This window comes from Pan troglodytes, chromosome 16, assembly GCF_028858775.2.
Source record: "Pan troglodytes isolate AG18354 chromosome 16, NHGRI_mPanTro3-v2.0_pri, whole genome shotgun sequence".
NCBI lineage: Eukaryota > Metazoa > Chordata > Mammalia > Primates > Hominidae > Pan > Pan troglodytes.
The window spans coordinates 6,438,859-6,466,445 of record NC_072414.2 but is presented as its reverse complement, the minus strand read 5'-3'; the positions used below and the strand labels follow the sequence as shown (position 1 = coordinate 6,466,445).

General features: G+C 42.9%; 1 protein-coding gene across 6 annotated transcripts in view; it reads left to right on the top strand.

Moving 5' to 3' along the window:
* ENTREP2 (endosomal transmembrane epsin interactor 2) overlaps positions 1-27,587 on the top strand; it is a 567,326-nt gene that overhangs the window by 86,005 nt on the left and 453,734 nt on the right. The window contains exon 1 of one of the 6 annotated variants that reach the window (XM_063794031.1): positions 18,529-18,877. In XM_063794031.1, coding sequence (XP_063650101.1) covers positions 18,659-18,877 — 219 coding nt within the window. In that variant the 5' untranslated portion in view covers positions 18,529-18,658. 6 annotated transcript variants of the gene reach the window in all.

Sequence of the window (27,587 nt, the reverse complement as noted above, 5' to 3'; positions counted from 1 at the left end):
AAGAGTGTGCTTGTCAAGCACCATCTGGAAGATGATATGCAGCCCCTTCTCCGTGACGAATGAAGACACGCAGAGGCAGATTCCAGAACAGCATCTACATCTTTGTTCATTGATGTCAGACACAAAATTGAGTTGTTTAAAAACTTGCTCTCAAATACAGAACAAAAGTCATGGTGCAGGAAGGTCATATGGAACTTGGACAAGCCAAGAAGGCAAGGTTTTTATCTGAAATTGTAAACAAACATGCTCTGGTAGAGATTTTAAAAACCTTTTTATGGAAAGACAAAACAGACACAGAAATCCACCCAAATCAAGTGTGCAGCTGGATAAGTTATTGTGAGGTGAGTGGGCTTGTAATCACCCTCTCTGGTCAAGAAATTAAACTTTGCCAGCTGCCCCAGAATCTCCTCCATGTGCCTGGGCCCAAGGACAATCCTCTTCCTTCTCTTTCAAAGTAGTCACTCTCTGATTTATAGTAATCACTTCCTTTCATTTCTGTATGGTTTTATCACTCAAGTAGCTATCCCTAGGCGCTGTAGTTTAGCCTTTTTTTTCTTTTTTCTTTTTTTTTTTTTTTCTGAGACAAGGTCTCGCTCTGTCACCCAGGCTGGAGTGCAGCGGCACAATCATGGGTCATGGCAGCCTCAACTTCCCAGGGCTCAAGTGATCCTCTCACTTCATCCTCCTGAGTAGCTGGGACTACAGGTGCATCCCACCATGGCAGGCTAATTTTTTTGTATTTTTTGTAGAGACAGGGTTTCATTATGTTGCCCAGAACTCTAGGCTCAAGTGATCTGCCTGCCTCAGCCTCCCAAAGTGCTAGGATTACAGACATGAGTCACAGCCCCGGCCTATAGTTTAGTCTTGTCCATTAAAAATTTGTACTATGTCATCAAGTCTCTTTTAATGTACAGGTTTCCTCTTTCTCCTTCCTTCCTTCCTTCTGTCTTTTCTTTCCTTCCTTCCTCCCTCCCTCCCTCCCTTCTCCTTCTCTCTCTTTTTTTCTTTCTTTCTTTCTCTTCCTTCCTTCCTTCCTCCCTCCCTCCCTCCCTCCCTCCCTCTCTCTCTCTCTTGATCTCTCTTTCTTTTCTTTTTGATACAGAGTCTTGCTCTGCTGCCCAGGCTGGAATACAGTGGCACAATATCTGCTCACTACAACCCCCGCCTCCCAGGTTCAAGCGATTCTCCTGCCTCAGCCTCCCGGGTAGCTGGGATTACAGGCGCCCGCCACCCTCTATCCCTTTCTTTTCCCTGCAATTTACAGGCTGAAGTGCCTAGGACATTTGGAGTCTGGAGTTTGCCAAATGTACCCTCTTGGTGCAGTTCAACATGATTACTCTGTCTTCTGAGTTTCCTGAAAATTGGTACCTGGAACTGGACTAAATTGGAGTCTGGCTTGATCCCCATTGCAGGATATAAATGGCTTGTTCTTTCATCAGGAGGCCTTCATGTCTTGTTTCAATTCATGTCTTTTTTCAATGTTAGCCGCTGTCGATGCTCAGTGCCTGTATCTTTTAACTAATTGTGATTTGCAAAATGATGACATTTTAATTCAATATCTTTTTCAATTATTGTTTGCAGTATTATTACAAAAAGACACTTCCAGCCGGGCGTGGTGGCTCACACCTGTAATTCCAGCACTTTAGGAAGCTGAGGCAGGCAGATCACTTGAGATTAAGAATTTGAGACCAGCCTGGCCAACATGGTGAAACCCCGTTTCTACTAAAAATACAAAAATTAGCCAGGCATGGTGGCGCATGCCTGTAGTCCCAGCTACTCGGAAGACTGAGGCCAGCAGATTGCTTGAACCAGGCGGCAGAGGTTGCAGTGAGCTGAGATCATACCACTGCTCTCCAGCCTGGGTGACAGAGCGAGACTGTCTCTCAAAAAATAAAAAAAGACACTTCCTCTCATCTACTAACTGGTTTCCCAATGATACACTTCATATAGGAAGGCAAGATAATTGTTTTCTAATTTGCCAGGTTTTAAGATAATGAGTTGTTTTCCTATCATCCTCTGAGGGCAACCAGTGAGTTTCAAAACATATGATTATAAACTTCTGAATTTAAACATATTTGGTAGGTTTGAATGCCTTACAATGAGTATTCTTATTGGCACTCAGAAAAAAATTGTTTTAATCTTTAGCAAATAAGAACATCTAAAGTGGGTTCCTGAACCCTTTTGTCATCGCTCTAGTATAACAGTCTTTCACAGCTCTTTTGCAGTCCTGTATGATCCCAAACTTCAGCTCAGCCATTTCTCTTATTGAGAAATGGTGTAATATTTCGGGACCATAGTTGGGGCCCTTGGGATGTTCATTGCTACTGGGTTGGTCATTGTTTCTAGATTTTTTCAGTGGACAGAGCTACGAAACACACACACACACACACACACACACACACACACACACACACACGGTTAGCTACACAGATAGACAGCCTATCTCATGAACTCATATTCCCATTTCTAGTTCAAATTCAGGACTACAGAGTTCTGTATGTAACCTAGCCTGGGTATGTCTCCAACTCCTTTCCTCTACCTCGAGAATTTGGTTTTCAAGAACACAAGGGATGATAGAATATCCCATAATACCTCATTTGCTTAATCTTGTATTATGCTAAGTATCTCCCCATGCTAATACTAATACTACCAGAATCAATTGATTACTGCAAGTAGTTCCCAGTTTTACATATGTTTTCCCCATTCAACTCGTTTTTAAAAATAGCCAAATTACATCTATATTGTCAGAGCATATAATCAGAGCATACTATACTTTCTTTCTTTTTTCTTTTCTTCTTTTTTTTTTTTTTTGAGACAGCATCTTGCTCTGTTGCCCAGGCTGGAGTGCAGTGGTGCAATCTTGGCTCATTGCAACCTCCCCGTCCCGGGTTCAAGTGATTCTCGTGTCTCAGCCTCCTGAGTAGCTGGGTGTGCACCACCACGCCCAGCTAATTCTCCTGACCTAAAGTGATCCGCCCACCTTGGCCTCCCAAAGTGCTGGGATTACAGGTGTCAGCCTCTGTGGCCAGCCTATACTTTCTTTTTAACCCTCCATTGGTCTTTTAGAAAAATAACACCTTTACGAAATATAATTCACATACCATAAAATTCACTCTTTTAAAGTGTACGCAATTCATTGTTTTTTAGTATAGTCACAGAGTTCTGCAACCATCACCACTATCCAATTTTAGAACTTTTTTGTCACCTGAAAAAGAAACCTCTACCCATTAGGAGAGATTCCCATTCCTCCTCCTTCCAGCCCTGACAGCCATTAATCTATTTTTCCTTCTCTTTATGGATTTGCCTCTTCTGGGCATTTCATACCAATAGAATCGTGGCCTTTCGTGACTGGCTTTTTTCACTTAGCATAATATTTTCAAAATTCATCTGTGTTATAGCATGTATCAATACTTAATTACTTTCTGTGGCTGAAAATACTGTCTAGTTGGGATATACCACATTTTGTCTGTTCATTCATCTGTTGAGGGATATATAGGTTGTTACCATTTTTGGCTATTATGAATCATAGTGCTGTCAATATTTGTATATTAGTTTTTGTGTGAAAATATATTTTCAGTTCTCTTGGGTATATACTTATGACTGGAATTGCTGAGTCATATGGTAAATCAAAGTTTAACATGTTGAGAAATTGCCAGACTGTTTTCCAAAGTGGTTGTGCCATTTTTTTTTTTTTTTTTTTTTTGAGACAGAGTCTCACTCTGTTGCCCAGGCTGGGGTGCAATGGCGGGATCTTGGCTCACTGCAAGCTCCGCCTTCTGGGTTCACGCCATTCTCCTGCCTCAACCTCCCGAGTAGCTGGGATTACAGGCGCCCGCCACCGCGCCCGGCTAATTTTTTGTATTTTTAGTAGAGACGGGGTTTCACCGTGTTAGCCAGGATGGTCTCGATCTCCTGACCTCGTGATCTGCCGGCCTCGGCCTCCCAAAGTTCTGGCATTACAGGCATGAGCCACCGCGCCCGGCCTGTGGTTGTGCCGTTTTATGTTCCACTGGCTGTATAAAGGCTTCACTTTCTCCATATCCTCACCCACACTTTCTCTCGTCCATAGTTTTGATTATGATCATCTTTTCATGTGTGTGTGAAGAGGTGTCTCACCATGGTTTTGATTTGCATTTCCCTAATGACTGATGATGTTGGGCATCTCTGCATGTGCTTATTGGCTATTTCTTTTTTTTGAGGGTTTCACGCAATTCAATATGATTTGAAAATGATCAAGAGATAAATTTCAGTGAATCAATAATTTTGAAAATGGATGTGCTTCTCTGAAAAATTAGGAATGATGTTGAAACTCCTGTTTAAGTGTATATAGGGGTATAAAAGTATATAAGGATTTCCCAGTTAGCTTCAATCCTTGTTGTCTTATAAAGCACTCATTTTCATGTATTTTTCTGACGTACATATTAGCTCTCTGATGTAATTAGGTGTATATAAGAGGAATGCAACATAATTTGTATTCATCTTTAACTTTACAATGAATGGGGAAACAACTAAATCATTCTATCCATCATCTATCTATCTATCTATCTATCCATCGATCTTTGAGTTTACTGTTTATATTTTTCCAGCTTTATTGAAGTATAATTGACAAAATTGTATATATTTAAGATATGCAATGTGATGACTTGATATACATATACATTATGAAATTGTTTCCATGATTAAGTAAATTAATACATCCATCATCTCACATAATTACCATTCTTTGTGTATGTGAACACTGAAGATCTGTCTTAGCAAATTTCAAATACAAAATACAGTGTTATTAACAATAATCAGCATGCTGTACATTAGATTCTCAGAGCTTACTCATCTTATAAGTGAAAGTTTTTGCCCTTTGACCAACATCTCCCATTTCCCCCACCCCAAAGTCCCTGGCAGCCACTATTCTACTCTGTTTCTGTGAGTTTAACTTTTTTAGATTCCACATGTAAGTGAGATCATACACTGTTTGTCCTTCTCTGCCTGGTTTATTTCATTTAGCATAATGTCTTCTGTGTTCATATATGTTGTTGCAAATGACAGGACTTCCTTCTTTTTTATGGCTGAATAATATTCCATTTCACACACACACACACACACACACACACATGCACACACATGCACACACACATACATTTAAAAAATTCCTTCATCCATCAATGGACGGTTAGGTTGATTCCATAACTTGACTATTGTGAATAATGCTGCAATGAAGATGAAGTGCAGATATCTCTTCAAGATATAGATTTTGTTTTCTTCAGCAGCCATTTCTTTCCTTTGTTGGAGAAACATCACTTCAGATCTTTTGCCCACTTTTTAATTGGGTTGTTTATTTCCTTACTGTTGAGCTGCAACAGTTTACAAATACATGTTTACTGTATTTGTAGGATAAATATATACATTTATTTTCTGATATTAGACCCTTAAGCGATACATGATTTGCAAACATTTTCTCCCTATCTGTGCATTGTCTTTTCATTTTCTTGATAGTGTCTTTTGAAAAAAGTTTTAATTTTGATGAAGTCCAATTTATCTATTTTTTTCTTTGGTTGCTTGTGATTTAGGTTTCATAGCTAAGAAACCACTTCCAATCCAGGGTCAAGTACTACATGTACACCTATATTTTCTTCAAAGAGTTTCACAGTTTTAGTTCTTACATTAGGCCTTTCATGGATTTTGAGTTAATAGTTGCATATGGTGTGAGGAAAGGGCCCTCATTTACTTTCAGTTCTAAAAGGAGCAGTGCTCACCATCTATACTTATGTCAATGTCTGTCTAGTTATTTTGGTTGTTTGAAGCACATTAACACAATTCTTCAGAAAGGGATTATGGGGAACAAGATTCCTTGAATTTTTGCACATTGATGATAGTTTATCTGCATCCTTACTTTTTAAAAAAATTATTATTATTAGTTTTTAAGTTCCAGGGTACATGTGTAGGATGTGCAGGTTTGTTACATAGGTAAATGTGTGCCATGGTGGTTTGCTGCACCTATCAACCCATCACCTAGGTATTAAGCCCAGCATGTATTAGCTCTTTTCTCTAATGCTCTCCCCCTCATTGCTCTCCCCTGACATGCCCCAGTAAGTGTTGTTCCCTCCCTGTGTCCATGTGTTCTCATTGTTCAGCTCCCACTCGTAAGTAAGAACATGCATGTTTGGTTTTCTGTTCTTGCATTAGTTTGCTGAGGATAATGGCTTCCAGCTTCATCCATGTCGCTGCAAAGAACATGATCTTGTTCCTTTTTATGGCTGCATAGTATTCCCTGGTGTATATGTACCACATTTTCTTTATTCAGTCTATCTGTGTCCTTTCTACTTGAAATTTAGTTTTACCGGATATAAAATCTTTGAGTAATATTTTCTTTTCTTGATTTTCCTTAAAATGCTTTCACATCATTTTTCTGGCATAATGAATTATTGTTCAATATTTTATTTCCCTTTTAAGTCACCTGGTCTTTTTACCGTGATCCCCCAAAATATCTTCTTTTTCTTTAGAGCTCAGAAATTTTATTCCAATATATTTTGGTCATGATCATTCTGGTTTGATATTGTCTGGTACAGAGTATCCTCCTTTAATGTGCAATTTCAAATCTTTTTAAAAATTCAGGGCTGGGCGCGGTGGCTCATGCCTGTAATCCCAGCACTTTGGGAGGCCAATGGGGCGGGTCATGAGGTCAGGAGTTCGAGACCAGCCTGACCAACATGGAGAAACCCCATCTCTACTAAAAATACAAAAATTAGCCAGGCGTGGTGGCGCCTGCCTGTAATCCCAGCTACTCAGGAGGCTGAGGCAGGAGAATCGCTTGAACCTGGGAGGCAGAGGTTGCAGTGAGCCAAGATTGTGCCACTGCACTCCAGGCTGAGTGACACAGTGAGACTTCATCTCAAAAAATAAAATAAAATAAAATAAAATAAATTCAGGATTATTTTCTTGAGAGACAGTTCTTAATATTTGTTTTGTTCCCTTGCTTTGGTTTCCCTTTTCAGAAACTCCTTTCAGCCACATGTTGGATCTTCTTTAACACTCTTCAAATATGCCACTATCTAAAATCTTTTCTATCTTTTTAATTTCTTTATGATCTTGAAAATTTTCCTCCTTTTTGCTTTTTATTGCTCCTCAGGTTTTTATTTATTGTGTTTATTCACTCTTGTACTGCTTTTTGTTTAGTCTTTATTTCTGAAATTCTTTTTTCCTTTCATTTCTGTTTTACATGTAAGTCCGTCCATGATTCATTTTGAATACATTGTTGTATAAAGTGTGAGGTTTAAATAGAAGTCGTTGTTTATTTGTTTTTGCTTATAGATGTCCATTTGCTCCAATACCATTTGTTGAAACAGTTATTTTCTTCCTGTATTGAATTGCTTTTGCACCTTTGTCAGAAATCAATTAGCCAGCCTGGCCAAGATGGTGAAACCCATCTCTACTAAAAATACAAAAAAATTAGCCGGGCATGGTGGTGCACGCCTATAATCCCAGCTACTCAGGAGGCTGAAGCGTGAGAATCTCTTGAACCTGGGAGGCAGAGGTTGCAGTGAGCTGAGACCGTGCCACTGCACTCCAGCTTGGGCAACAGAGCAAGCCTCTATCTAAAAAAAAAAAAAAAAAAAAAAAAAAAACCAGCATATTTTGGGGATCTATTTCTGGGTTCTCTATTCAGTTACATTGAACTGTGTGTCTATCCTTCTGCCAACACCACAATATATTGATTACTCTATCTCTGTAGTAAGCCTTAATATCAAGTAATTACTCCCACTTAATTCTTTTCCCGGATTATTTTAGCTATTCTAGAGCCTGTGCCTTTTTGCATACATTTAAAAATAAATGTACATATGTCTTTTAAAAAAAAAAACCAACTTGCTGGGATTTTGATAGGAATTGCAGTAAACCTATCAGGAAATTTGGGGAGAATTTACATCTTTACTATGTTGACTCTTGCAATTCATGAATACACTATGCCTCTCCATTTGTTTAGGAGTTTTTAAAAAATTTCATCATTGTGGTGATTAATTTTGTGTCAACTTTGCTGGGCCACAGTACCCAGATATTTGGCCAAATATTATTTTGGGTATTTCTGTGAAGGTGTTTATGGATGAGATGGAAATTTAACCCAGTGGACTTTAAGTGAAGTAGATTCCCCTCCATAATGTGGGTGGCCCTCACTCATCTAATCAGTTGATCTATTTTGTGGTTATGTCTTTCTGGTATGCTCTCACTGTCTATAGGGATGTTCTTGTATTTCTTATTGCCTTTTTTCAATATCCTTCTTAAGAATCAACGATACTTAATCCCTACAAGAAAAGAGTAGAAAAAGGATTTCTACATCCTTTCCATGTCAGGAGATGATTATAATCAAATCTGAAACCTCCTAGAAAGTTGTTTTTGTTTAGATCCCACACTTACATCACTAAATCATTTCTGAAATTTCATTACTTGGTCTGTTTATTCTAAAGATATTGAAATAATGATATAATTAGAAGACTAAAACTAATAAAGTGATTACAATAATGACTATTGAATTATAGGTAGTAATTAGCCCATAAGAAATATGAGGTCTGGTGCGAGGTCTTACTGATCTTTACATGGCTTAGGGTAATGTCTTGTATATTATTTCACTCAATAGATATTTATAGAATAGATGGCTTAAAAGGGGGAGCATTTTAAATACTTTCTTAATTTTAAGACATCAATATACAAATATTTACTATAGCTTTTATTCTAATAAGGTGTTATTCTGTGCACTGTGGGAAATTCAAATAAATACCCATTGTGAAGTCTCTTCTCAGTTATTATACCATATTTGAGGAAACAGCCTAACCTCTTTTGCCTTATGCTGACCTAGAAGATCGGTGCCAGGTACCAAGCCACCTTTGCTGAATATCTGTATTCTGCTCTTAGTCTACCAATGGTGTTAGATCTCACCTTTCCTCCTATTTTGGTTCAGTCTTGCATTTGAGGTTCTAATATAACTTCGTCTTCTGGATGCAGACCCTGTGGGCCTAACTTTCCCTTTGGTCTTTTCCAGCATAATCTGTTCTGCCGCTATAGGCCAGGGAAAGCTAGACCTAACGGGAATATGTTCAAATAGAAGTACTGACACAATAATAGAAAAATAACTGGCACTTAGTGTTTGCTATATGCCAGGTACTGCTCTAAGAACTCTAGATAAATGAAATCATTTAATCCTCACAAGAAATTTATAAGATAGGTATTATTATTACCTTCATTAGGAAGTGGAATTGGGGTTTTTACTAAGGCAGTGTGACACTAACATGGGTGCCCTAACCATTCTGCTGCCCTGACTTTTAGATGTGAGAGAAGACCTAAGAGAGGGATAGAATTTGCAAAGGTGATGAAGAAAGTCATTCTCAGCAGGAGTGACCCATTACTGTCCAGAAGCTTAGAAACCAAAGGCCAGGCTAGGCGTGGTGACTCACGCCTTTAATCCCCGCACTTTGGGAGGCTGAGATGGGCCGACTGCCTGAGCTCAGGAGTTTAGAGACCAGCCTTGGCAACATGGAAAAACCCTGTCTCTCCTAAAAATAGAAAAAATTGGCCGGGCGCGGTGGCTCACGCCTGTAATCCCAGCACTTTGGGAGGCCGAGACAGGTGGGTCTTGAGGTCAGGAGATTGAGACCATCCTGGCTAACACGGTGAAACTCTGTCTGTACTAAAAATACAAAAAATTAAACAGGTGTGGTGGCGGACATCTGTAGGCCCAGCTACTCGGCAGGCTGAGGCAGGAGAATGGCGTGAACCCAGAACGTGGACCTTGCAGTGAGCCGAGATCGCGCCACTGCACTCCAGCCTGGGTGACAGAGTGAGACTCCGTCTCAAAAAAAAAAAAAAAAAAAAAAAAATTAGCTGGGTGTGGTGGCAGGTGCGTGTAGTCCCAGCTACTCTGGAGGCTGAGGCAGGAGAATCACTTGAATCCAGGAGGTGGAGATGGCAGTGAGCTGAGATTGCGCCACTGCACTCCAGCCTGAGGGACAGAGCGAGACTCCATCTCAAAAAAAAAAAAAAAAAAAAGAAAGAAAGAAACCAAAGGCCAGTATTTTGCTGGAGCAGAGGATTAGAGAAACATGTTGGAGAGAGTGAAGAGAGAAATGGATTTTGCTGAATGGTCCAGGTTACCACTGAACATATAGCTTGCTTGCATGAAAAAAGCCAACATATGCCATAAGAATTACGTCTCAGCAATTTGCTGCTGCTGCTCTTGCTGTTGCTATAAAAATGTGGGCCAATCACATAATCGACACCAAAAATGAGTGCATCCTAATGCTTATTTCTCTAAGCAACTTTCCATTTATCCATAAGCAAAGTGTTTTACTTTTGCTTCTTAATAAAATAAAAGTGAAGGAGTTCTGATTGAAGGTGACCCATACTTTAGAGCCAAATGATAAATTTTACTCCATTTATTTTCTGTTCAGTTGATGGATGAGAATTATCAAATCTCATGAGGCTTGACTCATAATTTTCATAGTTTTTCCCTAAAGGCAAAACACCTCTTTAATGTATAAGTTTGTTTGAGTCTGAGCATATGAATAACTGCTTATTCTAATGAAACCATTAGAATGCATAGGTTTCTAATAACCTGATTTAATAGTGCTAGTTGAGTTAACTGGAACTCACTTCTTAGCCTTATTACCCTCCTTCAATAATTAAGTCACTTACTTCTCAGGGGTTTTTCACAAAATTCTAGTCAATACTATCCCAGAAGTGTTAAAAACTTCAATTTTAACATAGTTTAAGATACAGAATTAGCTTGAATAAATAGTAATTGAATACCACTATCTGCTAGGACTGTGCTAAGTGCATTAGGATACTGCAAACGTGAATGATTCCTGTCCGTAAGGAACTTAACTGCTAACGGAATAAGGCCAGCATTCATAAAGTGCGTAATGTTTGAAAAAATACTTTTCTGTATTCATGATCTAACTTAAATCTCATCACAAAACCTATGAAGTAATAAGTATTTCAAGGCCTGTCAAATTAGATTTCTTCTCTCCCTGCACTTAGTTGACCTTTAATTATTTTGGTAGCAATGAGACAGACATTTTAAACCTAACGAACAAAGACAAGTCAAAATTCTATATGTGCCTGATTCTCCATCAGCGTCCAGGGAGTCCAGCTTGCTTCCAGCCCTCCAATGACAATCACCTGAACAAACATGCTCCAGGACACTGGTGCACACGTATCTGTTCTAGTCACTGCTTTCACTTCCTTTGGGTATATACCTAGGAGTGGAACTGCTGGGTCATGTGGAAATACTACGTTTATTTTTGAGGAACAGCCAGACTGTTTTCCACGTTGGCTGCAGCATTTTACGTTCATTCCAGCAACCTACAAGTGTTTCAATTTCTCCACATCCTCTCCAACACTTGTTATTTTCATTTTTTTTATTATAGCCATCCTCGTGGATTTGAGAATTTCATTGTTTTTTTCTTATTGTGGTAAAATATACATAATATAAAATTTACCATTTTAACAAATTTAAGTGTGCAATTCTGTGGCATTAAGCACATTCCCATAGTTGTGCAAGTAGCACCACCAACCATCTCCAGGAACCCTTCATCTTCCGCAATTGAAACTGTACCCACCAAACACTAACTCCCCATTCCCACCACCCCTCTGCCCCTAGCAACTACCACCCTGCTTTCTGTCATTATGAATTTGACTACTCTAGGTACTTCATAAGGTGGATCTGAACAATATTTATCCTTTTGTGACTGCCTTATTTCACTTAGCCTAATGTTCATGGTTTGTTCATGTTGTAGCATGTGTCAGAATTTCCTTCCTTATAAAGGCTGAATAAGATTCCAATGTATGTACAGACCACATTTTGTTTATCCATTCATCCAAGGATGGACACTTGGTTTGCTTCCACCTTTGGAATAATGATGCTATGAACATGGGTATTATGCCTGTAATCCCAGCACTTCAGGAGGCCAAGACAGGTGGATTGCTTGGGCTCAGGAGTTTGAGACCAACTGGGGCAACACGGCAAAACCCCATCCCTACAAAAAATACAAAAATTAGTCAGGCACGGTGGTGCGCACCTGTAGTCCAAGCTACCTGAGAGGCTGAGGTGAGAGGATTGCCTGAGTCTGGGAGGTCCAGGCTGCAATGAGCCGTCTTTGTGCCACTGCACTCCAGCCTGGGTGACAGAGTAACACCCTATCACACGTGTTCCCTTTCTCTCTCTCTCTCACACACATACATACACACACACACACACACACACACACACACACACCTCTTTGAGTCCCTGCTTTCAATTCATTTGGGTATTTATCCAGAAGTAGAATTTGTTTGATTTTTTTGAGGGGTCACCATGCCATTTTCCACAGTGGCTGCACCATTTTACATTCCCACCAGAAATGCACAAGGGTTCTAATTTCTCCATATCTTGACCAACACTTGCTCCTTTATTTCTTTCTTTTTTTTTTTTAAATAATATAGCTGGCCAGGTCTGGTGGCTCACGCCTGTAATCCCAGCACTTTGGGAGGCTGAGGTGGGCAGATCATGAGGTCAGGAGATCGAGACCATCCTGGCTAACACGGTGAAACCCCATCTCCATTAAAAATACAAAAAAATTAGCGGGCGTGGTGGCGGGCGCCTGTAGTCCCAGCTACTCAGGAGGCTGAGGCAGGAGAATGGTGTGAACCCAGGAGGCGGAGCTTGCAGTGAGCCGAGATCACGCCACAGCACTCCAGCCTGGGCCACAGAGCGAGACAACATCTCAAAAACAAAAACAAAAAAGTTAATAATATAGCTATCCTGATGGGTGTGAAGTGGCATAACATTATGGTTTTAATTTGCATTTCCCCAATGATGAGTGATGAGCATCTTTTCAGGTGTTCACAGGACACTCGTTTATCTTCTTAGGAGAAATGTCTATTCAAGTCATTTTCCCACTTTTAAACTGGGTTGTCATTTTGTTTTGAGTAGTTCTATCCATAATCTGAATACATGGCATATATCTCTGGTCAAGATAAATGCTTTGCATATATTTCTTTCCATGTTATAGTTTGTCTTTTTGCTCTTTTATTTAGGTCCATTTTGAGTTAACTTTTGATTATGATATGAGCTTGGAGTCCAACTTCTTTCTTTTGTAAGTACAAGTCCAGTTGTCCCAGCACCATCTGTTGAAGAGACTATTCTTTCTCCCATTGAATGAACTTGGCACCCTTGTTAAAGATCAGTTGTCCTTAGATGTATGGATTTATTTATGGACCCTCAATTATATTCCAAAGGTCTAGATGTCTACTCTTATGCCAGTACCATGCTGTTTAGATTACTATACCTTTGTGGTAAGTTTTGAAATCTAGAAGTATGAGTCTTTCAACTTTGTTCTTTTTCAAGACCCTTTGGCTATCTGGGGACCCTTGGAATTCCATATGATTTTGAAGATTGGCTTTTCCATTTCTGCAAAAAGGGCTGTTGGAGTTTTGATAGGGATTGCTTTGAATCTGTAGAGAATTTGGGGTGTTGTCATCTTAATATTGTCTTTCTATGCATAAACATAGCAAGTCTTTTCATTTATTTAGGTATTTAATTTATTTGAGCAATGTTTTCAGTGTACAAGCCTTCACTTCCTTGGTTAAATTTATTCCCAGGTATTTCATTCTTTTAGATATTATTGTAATTGTCTTATTGTTTTCCTTTTCAGATTATTCATTATTGGTGTATAGAAACACAACTAACTTCTATGTGTTGATCTTGTACCTGGTAACTTTGCTGAATTTGTTTATTAGTTCTAGTAGCTTTCTTGTGAATTCTTTGAGATTTTCTATATATCAAATCATGTCACCTGCAAATAGAGATAGTTTTGCTTCTTCCTTTACAATTTGGATGTCCTTTATTTCCTTTTCTTGTCTAATTGTTCTGGCTGAACTTCCAGTAAAATATTGAACAGCGGTGGTGAATGTGGACATTCACCACATGTCAAATTCCTGATCTTGGGAAGAAGCTTTCAGTCTCTCACCATTTATTATGATGTTAGTGGTGGGTCTTTCATAAATGTCCTTTATCATGTTGAGGAAGTTAAGGGAAAGTGAGTTTTAAAAATGCTATTCATAGAAATAATTGGAGGCCTAGAATGATAATATCTTTCTTTAGAGATAATTTTCTATTGTTTTGCCAGCTCCTAGGGGCTTGTGCAATGCAGGATTGGGGTTTCTGGGCACCTGCAAAAAGAGGGAAGTTTGACTTATTTCCTGCTCCAGGGATGCAGCCATTTGGGGTTCTGTCACAAGGCAGGGGACTGGTTTACTGGGTCCCCACCTTTGGAGACTCCTGAACTCAAATTCATCTTTCTGATTCTGTGTGCAGCTGCCAGAGCTAGAAAGGCAGCCCACGTGCTTCACACACCTCTCGGCATTCCTTCTCCTATTGCATCTAGGCCTGGTGTTCCCTCATTATCTCCATAATCTTTGATACTTTTAAGGAGATACTAAAAAAAAATCCCCCTGGTTTCTAAGTTGTCTTTAGTAGGAGAAGTAGCTGCTCTGACATTCCTAGAAGTAGAGTTTCTCCCCTATTACTCTTCCAGAGGCAGAAATTGTGAGATCCAAGCACAACTCTCTACTGCGTAAGAGAGGCTACCAAGGGTCTAGATTCTTTCTCATCCATTATGTATGGACAGGTACAGGTCAAAAAGAGCAGGAATCTGAAACAAGCATGTGGTGACTGAGGCATTTGTAAGTGTTCCTTGTCTCCCCATGGTGCAAGCAGCCCTGAAACCTGTCTTTCAGCAAGAAGCTCAGCCACCTTGTCATGCTTTGCTTAAGAACAATGGTCTTGGCCGGGTGTGGTGGCTCACATCTGTAATCCCAGCACTTCGGGAGGCCAAGGTGGGTGGATCACAAAGTCAAGCGATCTAGACCATCCTGGCCAACATGGTGAAACCTTGTCTCTACTAAAAATACAAAAATGAGCTGGGCATGGGGGCGTGCGCCTGTAGTCCCAGCTACTCAGGAGGCTGAGGCAGAAGAATCGCTTGAACCCGGGAGGCAGAGGTTGCAGTGAGCTGAGATCGTGCCACTGCACTCCAGCCTGATGACAGACTGAGACTCTGTCTTTAAAAAAAAAAAACAAAAACAAAGAAACAAAACCCAAAAGAACAATGTTTTGTCTATTAGTCCCATCTGATCCAGGGAGAATAAAAGCCATAACTTGGTTCCAGGGGTCTCCAAGAATCTTCTGTAACACTAGGACATGTATGATTATAATGCTTTTACAAGAGACAAACACTGAAGATCAAAGAGAGTCAATGAGTTGTCGTGATCAGTGCCAGGGAGGCTAAGCTCAGGCCAGCACCCTCTCTCCCTACCTTTCTCCTTCCCTTCTTTCTGTTCTTTTCCTCCCTTCCCTTTCATTCTTCTTTCCTTTCTTTCTTTATGATTCACTCCCATTAAATCAACTCACTTTAACTACGTTTATCTCCCTATTTATATCTCCAAATTGCAAGTGTTCATCAAGGTAACTTTGGCTGTTGCATTTAATACAACAGGATTAAAAAATTCTGTAAAACATAGTATGAAATAAAAATTTTTGGAGGCCATTGATTTGGACAGAGCTCCCACCAACAGACCAAATTAAAATGGAGTCAGTCATGCTAAAGTCCTAATCCACCAAGCTGAAACTCAGTTGTTTAGCTGACTTTATGAGAAATCAGGAGAAGGAGAGGAAGAGGGGTGGGGGAAAGACAGACACAGAGAGAAAGAGAGAGAGAGAGAGGGAGAGAGAGAGAGGGGGAGAGAGAAAGAGAGAAGAGAGAGAGAGAGAAAGAAGAGAGAGAACAGACAAATATCCAGAAAGGCCAGTTTGAGCAGACATGATAAGGAAGTTCAGTTTTAACCATTATGGGGAAAGTAACTTTGAAACAACTAATCTGCTTTTTGTTCCTCATTTCTACTTTCTTCAATCTTTTTCTGTCTATACATACTGCCCACATGGCAGAGTGGAGTTCTCTGAACCTCTTATGATTCTGAGGGCTGCCTTATTCATGAATTGTTCATTGTTTAAGTAAACTCTGTTAAATTTATTTGTCTAAAGTTTTCATTTTATCAACAAAACTGCTTTTTTATTGATAGAAATGCGAAGTAAGTTTAATTTCTAGATCAGTCTCTCCCTTTGGATGCAAACGAAATTTTACAGCGAAAGCAGATCCCTCTCCTAACCCACCTTCACCAAAATCTCCTGCTGTATTGCTTGGAGCTCTCTTTCCGTACCTTTCTTAAATAAATAAATAAAACAAATCAATTCACATATATTTTGGAAGCATCTCTCATTCATAAATGGGAGATCACTGGAGGTCACCAACTGGCTCCCCCTTCTATTTAATTCATCGCTGACACCTCCGAAACATCTCCCAAACACACTCAATTCTCGACATCTCCACTAACCCCACTTTAATCCAAAACACTATCACCTCTTGCCAGCTGACAGTAACAGCCTCTGAACACTCTTTCACTTGGGCACCCCTCAACCCATTTTTGGCATTGTGGTCAGAAAACTCTTTTCAAATCTCCTTATCATCTGATTCCTTTTTTTTGGTGGGGGTGGGGTGGGGGGGGCACTGTGTAGTCTCCATAACACTGAACCCAGTGTGCCGCCAGTCTTCCCACTAGACCGAAAGTTCTCTGAGTACAGGGGGCTTGTAACTCATTCTTCGATCTTCAGTGCCTGGCACATAGTGGGTGTATACTATTTTTTGAATAGTATACAATGTCAATAAACTGTAATTCACTAATTTGTTAGGCTATTGTGTGTTTCTCTCTGAATCCCTTAAAGGCAGGGATTTTTGTCTGTTTTGTTCACTGATGTACCCTAAGAACGTAAAAAAGAAAAGCCTTATGATTAGAGAGCTCTTTATGAACTTTTGTTGGAGGAATGAATGAACGGATGAATGAATGAATGAATGAATGAATGGGGGAGATGATCAAATGCGAACATAACTTCCTGCCAGTCCAGGGTCATGCCTTGTATTGTTTCAAGCTCTTAAAAAGTGCTGCACTGCGAACTTCTAGGCAGAAAATGTCTCCAGGAAATTGGAATTTGTACTGGAGTGCTTTAAACAATGCCGGCCAGAGCCTTAGTCCTGTTAAAGATAAGAACTGGGGGAGAAGGCAGCGTTTGGCCACGGGCCAGCATTTTGAGATCAGCCACTCTATCTGTGGAATTCCCTACCCCCTGTTCATCCCTTGGCCATCTCGTTAAATTGGAAAATAAATCCCATCCCTGCTAAGGTGTTGGCTGATAAAGGCTTGAGCTATAGCCCCTTCAAGGGGAATTTGCATTTTAATAGAGGATCGTCAAGCCCCAAAGGAATCAATATCTCTAACGGTGAAATTTCAAGCACCAGCAACCGAGATATTTTGGGACTACACTCTCTAGCGTTTCTCATCCAACAGTAAGGTCTGCTAGAAAGACACGGAAGAATGGTCTCAGGAAATGACCGGCCGTTTCCCTTTATTACTCTGAACTTTGCCTTTTCACGTCTGGTCCCTTCAGACTCCCTAACGCTGGTGATCTCTTAATCTGTCAATGCAGCCCTTTTCAACACAAGCAGAGTCTTAAAGTTGGCTCATCAACAGGGCCACAAAGGAATTATGGCAATCAAAACTTGCAGGATTTCCCGGTATTCCAAGGGAGCCAGTACTTAGATATTTTAAACTCTATGTTGGCAAGAGGGAGTGGAGATGGTTTAATCGGTTATTAATGATATTGCGCATTTAAATTCGTTTTGTGCAATTTTTTTTTAAAGCCCAAACTTTTAACTTGTATCAAAAGCATGCAAACCAAAGGTGGGTAAGGGACATCGTGTGTGTCCTGGCAATGTTCTCGGAATGTCCTCCAGAGCTGAGTTCTCTCAGCGGATGGCTTGGGAGATTCTCGAACTGCAGAAAAGCAGCATCTTGGATCTTGGATTTTTGCATTCAAGAGGCTCCTGTTCGCCACACCTGCGGCCCAGCGCTCGGAATTTCCCTCCTGTCTGCTCCCAGCCCGTCTCCCCGTCCTCAGCGCCCCGCGCGCCCATTCCGAGCCGTCCCCAGGCTCTGAAGGCTCGGCTGGCCCGCTGCCGCTATCGGGCCCCTCCGCGCAGCCGACCCAGGGCTCCGCCGCGGAGGCTGATGCCCTTGCCCTTGATGCGCTGCCGCCCCCGCTCTCCTTCCGCAGACCTGCAGCCGCCAGGGCGCGAGGCGTGAGCGCGGAGGCTGGGCCGCCAGGACCGCACCTGCGCCTTCCCCGCCCCTCTCCCGGCTCCCGGGTCCCGGCTCCCGCTCCCGCCCCAGCTGGGGCCCAGCGCACGGCGGCGGGGCTCGCGCCCGGGGACGGCAGCGGCTCGCGCCCGCGCTCGGGCCGGGGAGCGCGCGGGGCGGGCGGGGGAGGGCGCAGCGCGGCGCGGCGCGGCCGGCGGGCGGGCGGCGCGGCGGCGGCGGCATGGGCGCGGGCACCGGCGGGGGCTGCGGGCGCCCGGCTCCCCGCCCGGCCCGGCCCGCTCCCGGCGCGCGGCCGCCGCAGCCCTGGCAGCCGGCTGGGAGGCCGTCCCTGCACCCGGCGCAACTTGCCTCGGACCCTCTGTGAGGAGAGGCGGCGGCGGCGCGCGCCGGGCCGGGCGGGAGCGGGCGAGGCGTGCGGGCGCCCGGCGCGATGCCTCCGGCCGGCGGCCCCCGAGCGCCGCGTCCCGCCGCGCTGCCCCGCAGCCTGTCCCGCCTGCGCGAGTGCCCGGGCCGCTCCCGCATCGTGCTGGCGCTCGGGGCCACGCAGATGGCGCTCGGATGCCTCATCGTGGCAGTCAGCTTCGCCGCGCTGGCGCTCACCACCTCGGCCCGCGTCCGCCACTCCTGCCCCTTCTGGGCAGGCTTCTCGGTGAGTGTCCGCGACCAGGCGGGGACGGGCTCCGGGGACTGCGCGGGCCGGGGGCGCTAGGCGCTGCGGCCGCCGGGACGCCACCGCGGGCGGCAAGTTCCGGCGGCCAACGCCGGGGCCGAGTAGCTGCAGCGCGGGGCGCAGTTCGAAACTCCGAGCAGAATAACTCCAGGGCCCGGCTCGCCGCTCTCGGAGCATCGCGTTCCCGCTCCTATTGCGCTGATTCCCGGAGTTACTTTTCTTGGAGGAAACAGCAGCCAGGCGCCCGCCGTCCTCCGAGCCCGCAGCGGCCGGAGGGAGCGCCGGGGACCGCGCGCGCCGGGGACACGACCTCGCCATCCGAGCGGTCGCGGCCGAGGCGAGGAGGTGGGATCCGAACCCGGAGCGGAGCAGCATGTGGGCGCGCCTCTCACCCTCGCGGCGGCCGTGACCGGGGTCGGTGGGGGGGTGGGGTGGGGGGCGGGGGAGGGGCGCCTCTCGTCGGGTTTTGGGTCAGCCCGGATATCGGGGATCGGCCGGGCGGCCCCTGTGGTCGCTCGCTGACTTGGCTTCGGGGACTTCTGGTTTCCCGCGTCCGCCCAGAACGGCGTGGTTTGTGGGCGACGGGACTGGGCAGGCGACCCGCATCCGGCGTCCTGGGGCAGGGGGCAGGCAAGGGGGGGCGGCGTGCTTTCTGAGCTCCAGACCTTAAGGATGACCGATTTTCAGACTCTTAACCACCAAATCAGAGAAGCCAGTGGTGAACAGATCTCCATAGAAGAAAGACGTCTCGATTAAAGTGACTGTCCCCAAGAGTTAATTTTTGGCGTTTTGTAGCATTTTGATGAAAGTTGGTTTTTTTCCTATATTAACAAAGAATGGACGTTATGGGAATGGGAGAGATGTATATGCAGAGCAGATATTTATGAAGAGAGGCACTTGTTCTGAGAACTCTTGACATCTGTAACTGCATTTGGTGGATCGTGCTGAAATACATCGCATAGGCTTGTAAACTCAGTGTGTTTTACTTCCATCTACAGAAATCCAAACCAATCCTTTAAAACTAATGTTTGCTATTTGTTCTTGAGTTTTAAAATTTGAAAAATTCGTCCATCTTTGCTTATTTGTTTGTTTATTTCATAATGGTCTTTGTTTTTTAAGTTCATTGCATGGCTTTTACCATAAGATCTGAGCAAAATTGCCTCTGGAACACCTCGATCGATACAGGTGTGGTTGTTCATCCTAATGGGAGTATTAATTTTCAAAGCGTATTTTAGATCAAGGGTGAGCCTTGGAGAGCTGAATAGGAACAACTGACTATGTGGTCATAGCTGGGAGTATTCAAAGAAAAGAGAGGAGGTTGGAGGCAAGCACACGGGAGCCATGATTTAAATGCCCCTCTCTATATAGTTTTCACACATCTATTGCTCAGTTTTTACCATTATTTAATATGCATTGTTTTCATGTCTGTCTAGCGGGCACTGAGGTTTAAGTCTGCTGGAACCAGCCTACAGGTGGCAGACTGGTGAATTAGCTCCACTTCCTGGCTCCTCCCCGAGCCCGCCCTTCCTGGTTTAGCCTTGGGTTCCCAAGGGTGTGGAGAGAGAACTGCCTTTTAATAATAAACCTAAAGGGGAAAACATTAATTGGATACAGGAGAAAAGCTTATTTATGTGAAAAATGCACATCATCCCCTACATTTTAGTTTAAAGAGTTAAATAAATGTGTAAAACAGTTAATTCAGTTTGCTTTTGCAGTGTTATTCTCTTCAACAGCTCTAACCTTTTCTTTTCTTTTTTTTTTTTTTTTTTGCCTTAAGAGGCAGGATCTCGCTCTTTTGCCCAGGCTAGAGTGCAGTGACACTATCATAGCTCACGGCAGCCTGGAACTGCTGGGCTGAAGCGATCCTCCTGCCTCTGCCTTGCAAGTAGCTAGGGCTACAGGTGTGTACCACCATGCCTGGCTAATACTAAAAACATTTTTTTTTAAGAGATGGGGTCTCGTTATGTTGCCCAGGCTGGATTCAAACTCAAACTCCTTATCTCAAGGGATGCTCCTGCCTCAGCCTCCCAAAGCACTGAGATTACAAGCTTGAGCCACTGTGCCCGACCTATAACCTGTTAGTTCTAGCTTCCTATGATTCTGAGTAATTCCACACAGTTCTCCTATGTATGGACATTACTCTAGGGTCTGGGGATCAACAATGAACACAGCACACTCTGCTTACATTTTGGAGATTATAAGATGACTTCTGTCCTGAGTCCTCCATTTCCCACCCTCCTGTCTGTTTTTTCATGGGCTTATTTTCTGTCTTCAAACTTACTTTGCTGCAAGCACCTTGAAAGTTCTTTCAGTACGGTACAGTGTATACCATTTTTCACCTGTTGTCTACAACACTTTGCAGAAATGATGATTGGTTCCTGCTGTGTTGAGACAGGTTTGCATGTTAACATGGTTGTGAGTGGGGAACACTGACCCATTGCCATATATATGCCTGCCCTCTGAGATTGGTGCAACTGCCTTGCCAAGGTTGTTCGTCATTTAAGAATGGCAGCTGGGATGGCTGGGCTGGCTTCATACAGAAATCCATACTGTGGGGCTTAGGGCTGCCCTCTGGTTTCTCTAAATCTTCTAAAATGAGACCTATGTGCTCTTTAGCAACATATGGCTTTCTAGGCCCTCTCTGTGGTTTGCACATAGTGAAAACCCATTGTAGAAACAACTCTCCTGGATTTAAGAAACAAAATTATTAGCTAAGACAGACAGCCCATGCTTAGTGAGCACTTACTTATTGTGTGTGTAATAGCCTGTTACTCTGGTGGCCTCTGCCTGCTGGTGCTCAGGGTTTTGTGTGGTTCCCTCTCCCTGAGTTTGGACTGGGCCTCTGATTTGCCTTAGCCATTGGAACACAGCAGAACTGAGCCTGACTCTGTTCCAAGCCAAAGCCTCAAGAAATCTTGGTGCTTCTGCTGAGTAAACTAAGGGGAAGAGGGATAAGTGACTTACCCAAGGTCACTCAGCTATGAAGTAGCTTTGAACTTAGTTGCTCTGACTTTTTAGAGGCCAAACTCCTGCTAACGATTAGGCAGAAGGGGATGAAATAAAGCTTGCTGGTAAAGGGGTCCACTTTAGCAAGGAGGCTCTCTCTTTCTTAGGAAAAGCATAAAACATGCCTGGAAAGGTGAAGATACAAGGGAAATTTAAGGAGCCATTCCACTGGACCAAGTTGAAGAAGATTAAGGTTGAAAGGGGAGGACTCGGCAAGGTTGGAGACAGGGGTGGGTGTCAGGCCTGGCCGGAGGTCTGTGATGAATACAGAGCTGTGCAGTTTCCATTGTTTGAGGACCCCCTGCAGGTGGTTTTCCTGTGCCGGGCTGTGCCAGCCAGTGAGTCAGCAGGTGGATCAGTTCCCTTGTGGATAGATGTCCTGCCCATTTTGAGAGGTAATGAGCTGTGTTCATAGTTTAGAAGACTAAGAGAGCTGGATGGAGGTCTTGAATAGTTATCCTTTAATAGAGTAGTTTGTTATTTTTCTTGGAGATTTTATTAATGCCCAGAACTCAGGGACAAACAGCTACATTGTGAGTTATCCACATTACCAGTTATATATGTTGGTAAAGACATAGCCATTGGAAGCTGACTCTGTGTGTGTGTGTGTGTGTGTGTGTGTGTGTGTGTTTGTGTGTGTATTTTTCCTTTAAAAAGCAACTCCACTGGATTTTTTTCATACTCTGAAATTAATATATAAAAAGTAAAAATAACTAAAAATAAAAAAGTGACTGGGCATGGTGGCTCATGCCTGTAATCCCAACACTTTGGGAGACTGAGGCAGGCGGACCACTGGAAGTCAGGAGTTGGAGACCAGCCTGGCCCACATGGCGAAACCCTGTCTCTACTAAAAATACAAAAAATAGTCAGGTGTGATGGTGGGCGCCTGTAATCCCAGCTACTTGGGAGGCTGAGGCAGGAGAATTGCTTGGGCCCAGGAGGCGGAGGTTGCAGTGAGCCAAGATCACTCCACTGCACTCCAGCCTGGGGGACAAGAGTGAAACTCCATCTCAAAAAAAAATAGGTTGGGTGCGGTGGGTCACGCCTGTAATCCCATCACTTTGGGAGGCCGAGGCAGGTGGATCACGAGGTCAGGAGATCGAGACCATCCTGGCCAACATGGTGAAATCCTGTTTCTACTAAAAAAACAGTACAAAAAACTAGCTGGGCGTGGTGGCAGGTGCCTGTAGTTCCAGCTACTCTGGAGGCTGAGGCAGGAGAATGGTGTGAACCCAGGAGGCGGAGCTTGCAGTGAGTGAGATCGCGCCACTGCACTCCAGCCTGGGCGATGGAGTAAGACTCTGTCTCAGAAAACAAACAAACAAAAAATATATATACACACACATACACACAAACAATGTATAGCTTTCGCCTACCCCAATTCTCTACCCATAGACCACCAACATTACCAGTGTTGTTTAATGCAATCCTTCCATGCTTCCCTTTACAATCATAAAATGTATTAGAATTTGTATATATATGTATGGAAAATGTTTCTTTTCTTTCTTTTTTTTTTTTTTGAGACAGAGCCTTGCTCTATCGCCCAGGCTGGAGTGCAGTGGCGTGATCTCGGCTCACTGCAAACTCCGCCTCCCGGATTCATGCCATTCTCCTGCCTCAGCCTCCCGAGTAGCTGGGACTACAGGCACCTGCCACCACACCCTGCTAATTTTGTATTTTTAGTAGAGATGGGGTTTCCCCGTGTTAGCCAGGATGGTCTCTATCTCCTGACCTCGTGATCCGCCTGCCTCAGCCTCCCAAAGTGCTGAGATTACAGGCGTGAGCCACCGCACCCGGCCAGAAAATGTTTCTTTTCTTTTTAAAAACAATTTACAAAAATGACATTATACCACCCATATTACTCTGTAACTTCTTTTAAAAATTTAATGTATAACGAATATTCCCAGCCATAACTCATTATTATTATTTTTTAACACATTATCTTTAATGGCTGTGGAGTAGTCCAAAGTATGAATTATTACAAGTTATTCAGTTATTCTCCTGCTGGGAATAATCTCTACCAGTTCTATGTGTCTACAAACAGTGCTGCTTATCCAGCCTGAGATGCCACTGCTTTTTTTTTTTTTTGAGGATAGATTCCCCAAAGTGGAATTGCTAGCTGACGAGTATTCAAACTGGGAGTTTTGTTAGCTATTTCTGGATTAATTTTCACAAAAGAATGTAGGCACATCCACCCACAGAAGCCTACAGTGTGTGCCCCTTTTCCTGTCCTCTTGCAGCGTGGGATATTAGCAAGGCTGAGCATTTTTATTAATTTGATAGAAGCAGAAAGATATTTCATTGGATCTGAATTTCCATGGATACTTTATTATGTGTTGCAAATATTTTCTCATTTTGCTTAATTTTTGATGTCTTGCCAGATAGAAAACTTTAAAACTTTTAATATAGTGCATCAATTTTGGGAGTACTGACAGTTTTATCCTATTAAATCTTCCAATTCAGAAACAGAGTATGTCTCTTCATTTCTTTGTTCCTTGTTTTATGCCCTTCAGAACATGTTTTATGGGGATGTATTCATGGTGGCAAAGTAGTTTTTCAGTCTCCCCTGAACTCTTCCTGGAAGCTAAACCAATCAGCAAGACAGCCATAGATAAAGCTCAAAGAGGATATGTCAACAAAAGTGATGGGGACTCTCTCCCCACCCCTTTATTCCCAGGACTGGGTGGGTTTGGCCAAACCACCAGCATCAGAAGGACCTGGAGAAGAGCCGCAGTGGCCTCAGGGGAGTGATGGGAAATGAAAGAAACTATTGACAGGTGGTGGAACCCAAAAACTACCATGAGCTGCTCACCCTTTAAAGTAGGATGGAAGTCTGGTGGGCAGACCTGAGAGCAACTGGCAAAACTGGAAAGGGGCTCCCAGGCTTCTGGCAACAGGTGAGAGCAACTAACTGTGTGTGGACCTGGGAGAATCAGCGTCGATGTGGTGGCAGAGGCCTTGGAGAATCTTAGAAACGTACAGTAAGTCCTCCCTTCTAAAAGGACAGCACCTCACCTTGAGCAGAAATTACTGGAAACATACACCAAGTTAAGCAGAAGACAGATGGCCAGAGAAAATAGGTTCAGATGGTGGAGATATGGAAGGGGACCCCCAAGGAAAAAGATCTCAAAAACTGCTTTAACAGTGAAAGATAACATCAAAAGCTGAGAGCATATAGCCTTGGAAAAGAAGGACTTCAAAGTTCTAGAGCTGGAGCAAAGGACTAGAGGCAAGAGATCTTTCTGAGCTTTACAAAGGTTCTGGACTTGATGCTGGGAAGCAAGTGGGTACCTGGAGAATTCCTATTTTGAGTCTTTCACAGATCAGTAGAGCCAAATGGGAAAGGTATCCTAGTCCATCCCTTTATTAGGAACTTTCCTGATCTATTGGGAACTTCCTCCTAATAGATCAGGAAAATCCACCTCATTTAATCATGGACAACAAAAAAGGAATACGATCCAACCTCATGCAACATTTATTCAGTGAAAACATGATGAAAATGAACATAATGGTACTACTGAAAATGAGAGCACACCAGAAAAATTATAAATTAATATTTCAGTATGAGCTAAAAGAAAATAAAGTTTCCTAAGAGTAGTATGAATCAGAAACTTTATTTTACTTATTTATTTATTTATTTATTTATTTATTTATTTTTATTTTTGAGACAGAGTCTCGCTGTGTTGCTCAGGCTGGAGTGCAATGAAGCAATCTTGGCTCACTACATCCTCAGCCTCCCGGGTTCAAGCGATTCTCCTGCCTCAGCCTCAGCCTCCTGAGTAGCTGGGATTACAGGTGCTTTCCACCACACCCAGCTAATTTTTGTATTTTTAGTAGAGACGTGGTTTTGCCATGTTAGCAGGCCGATCTTCAACTGCTGACCTCAGGTGGTCCACCAGCCTCGGCCTCCCAAAGTGCTGGGATTATAGGCACGAGCCACTGCTCCCATCCTGAATCAGAAATTGTAAAAACTACAAAAGATATGGCTAGATGACAGGAAATTATGAAAGGAGAACAGAGAGATGTCAGAAAAGAATTTGGAAAAATGAGTTTCAAAAATGAAGACTTAATTAGAAGGGACATGGGAGCAAATAGATATTCTTAGGAAGCACAGAAATAAAAATAGAGGGTGAAAAGGAGAAAAATAATAAAAAAAAGAAGGTGATATAGTGAATTAAAGGAATGTAGGACACAGGCAAAGGAGGTTCAATATATGTATAATTAGTGTCCAGGGACAGAAAAACAAAGCAATAGAATAGCATAAATATTTAGAACTATAATGCAAGAAAACCTTCCTAAAATAAAAGAAGATTTGAAAGGTTACATTGTGTAACTGGGAAAAATCAATGGAGAATAGTCAGCATTGACATGTTTCCCTGTAAAATAATGGATTTTAAAGATAAGGAGAAAAACCTGACAGGGCGTGGTGGCTCACACCTGTAATCTCAGCACTTTGGGAGGCTGACGCAGGTGGATCACATGAGCCAGGAGTTGAAGACCAGCCTGGACAACGTGGCAAAACCCCGTTTCTACTGAAAATACAAAAAATTAGCTGGGCATGGTGGCACACAGCTGTAGTTCCACCTACTTGGGAGGCTGAGGTGGGAGGATCACCTGAGTCTGGGAGGTTGAGGCCACAGTGAGCTTCGATTGCACCACTGCACTCCAGTCTGGGTGACAGCGAGAGATCCTATCTCAAAAACAAAAACAAAAACAAATACAAAACAAAAACACCAAAAAAAAAACCCAACAACAACACACACACATAGACAGAACCCTCCCTTGGGCATCGGGTAAAAAGTCCTAGTCATTTGAAGATATAGTACACTGGAATGCTCATAGCCAAATTCTATGCTAATAAACAATGAAACTCTGTCTTAATATTGTTTTCTGGAAATTTTTTGAAATAATTTCTAACTTATAGAAAAGTTACAGAACAGAACCAAGAATTCCTGTGTCTCTTCTCTTAAATTCCCGAATTGTAAACATGTTATTGCATTTACCCCATGGCTTGAGCTTGTGCACATTGTCTTTCTCAAGGTAAAAAATTTCTCAATTATCATTAGTCTTTTTCTCAGTGTTTTGGGAGAAAGCTGTGGATGTGATGTTGCTTCACCCCTAAAAAACTCAGTGTATATTCTCACCACTCATGGATGCTCTTTATGTACTCATCATAAACGTCTCCAAATTAGGAAAACAACATTGGAAGAACATTGTTATCCAATCTGTAGACCCCATTCCAATTTCATCACCTGACCAAGTAGTGTTTCTTTTTCCTCTCTGGCCCAGGGTCCTACCCAGGAACACGAGCATTCCTTGTGTGTCTTCACTCTCCTCAGCCTTCCTCTCTGTTTCACGTTTTCCACAGTTTTGAAGGGCACAGGCCTTGCATTCTGTAGGATGACCCTGAACCTGGATCCATCTGATTTATCCTCATGGGCAGACTTGGCTCATGCATTCTTGGCAGGACTATCCCAAAGTTGATGCCATGCTTTTCTCAGTGCATCGCATCAGGAGGCGTTGATGTCAGCCCTTCTCACCATTGGCGATATTCACCTTGATCACCTAACATTATTGCTGTCTGCCAGGTGTTATCATTTTAAATTCACCATTTCCCCTTTAATTATAATTTGTGTAAGGAAGTCTCAGATTATGCCAATATCCTGTTTCTGGTCAAACCTCT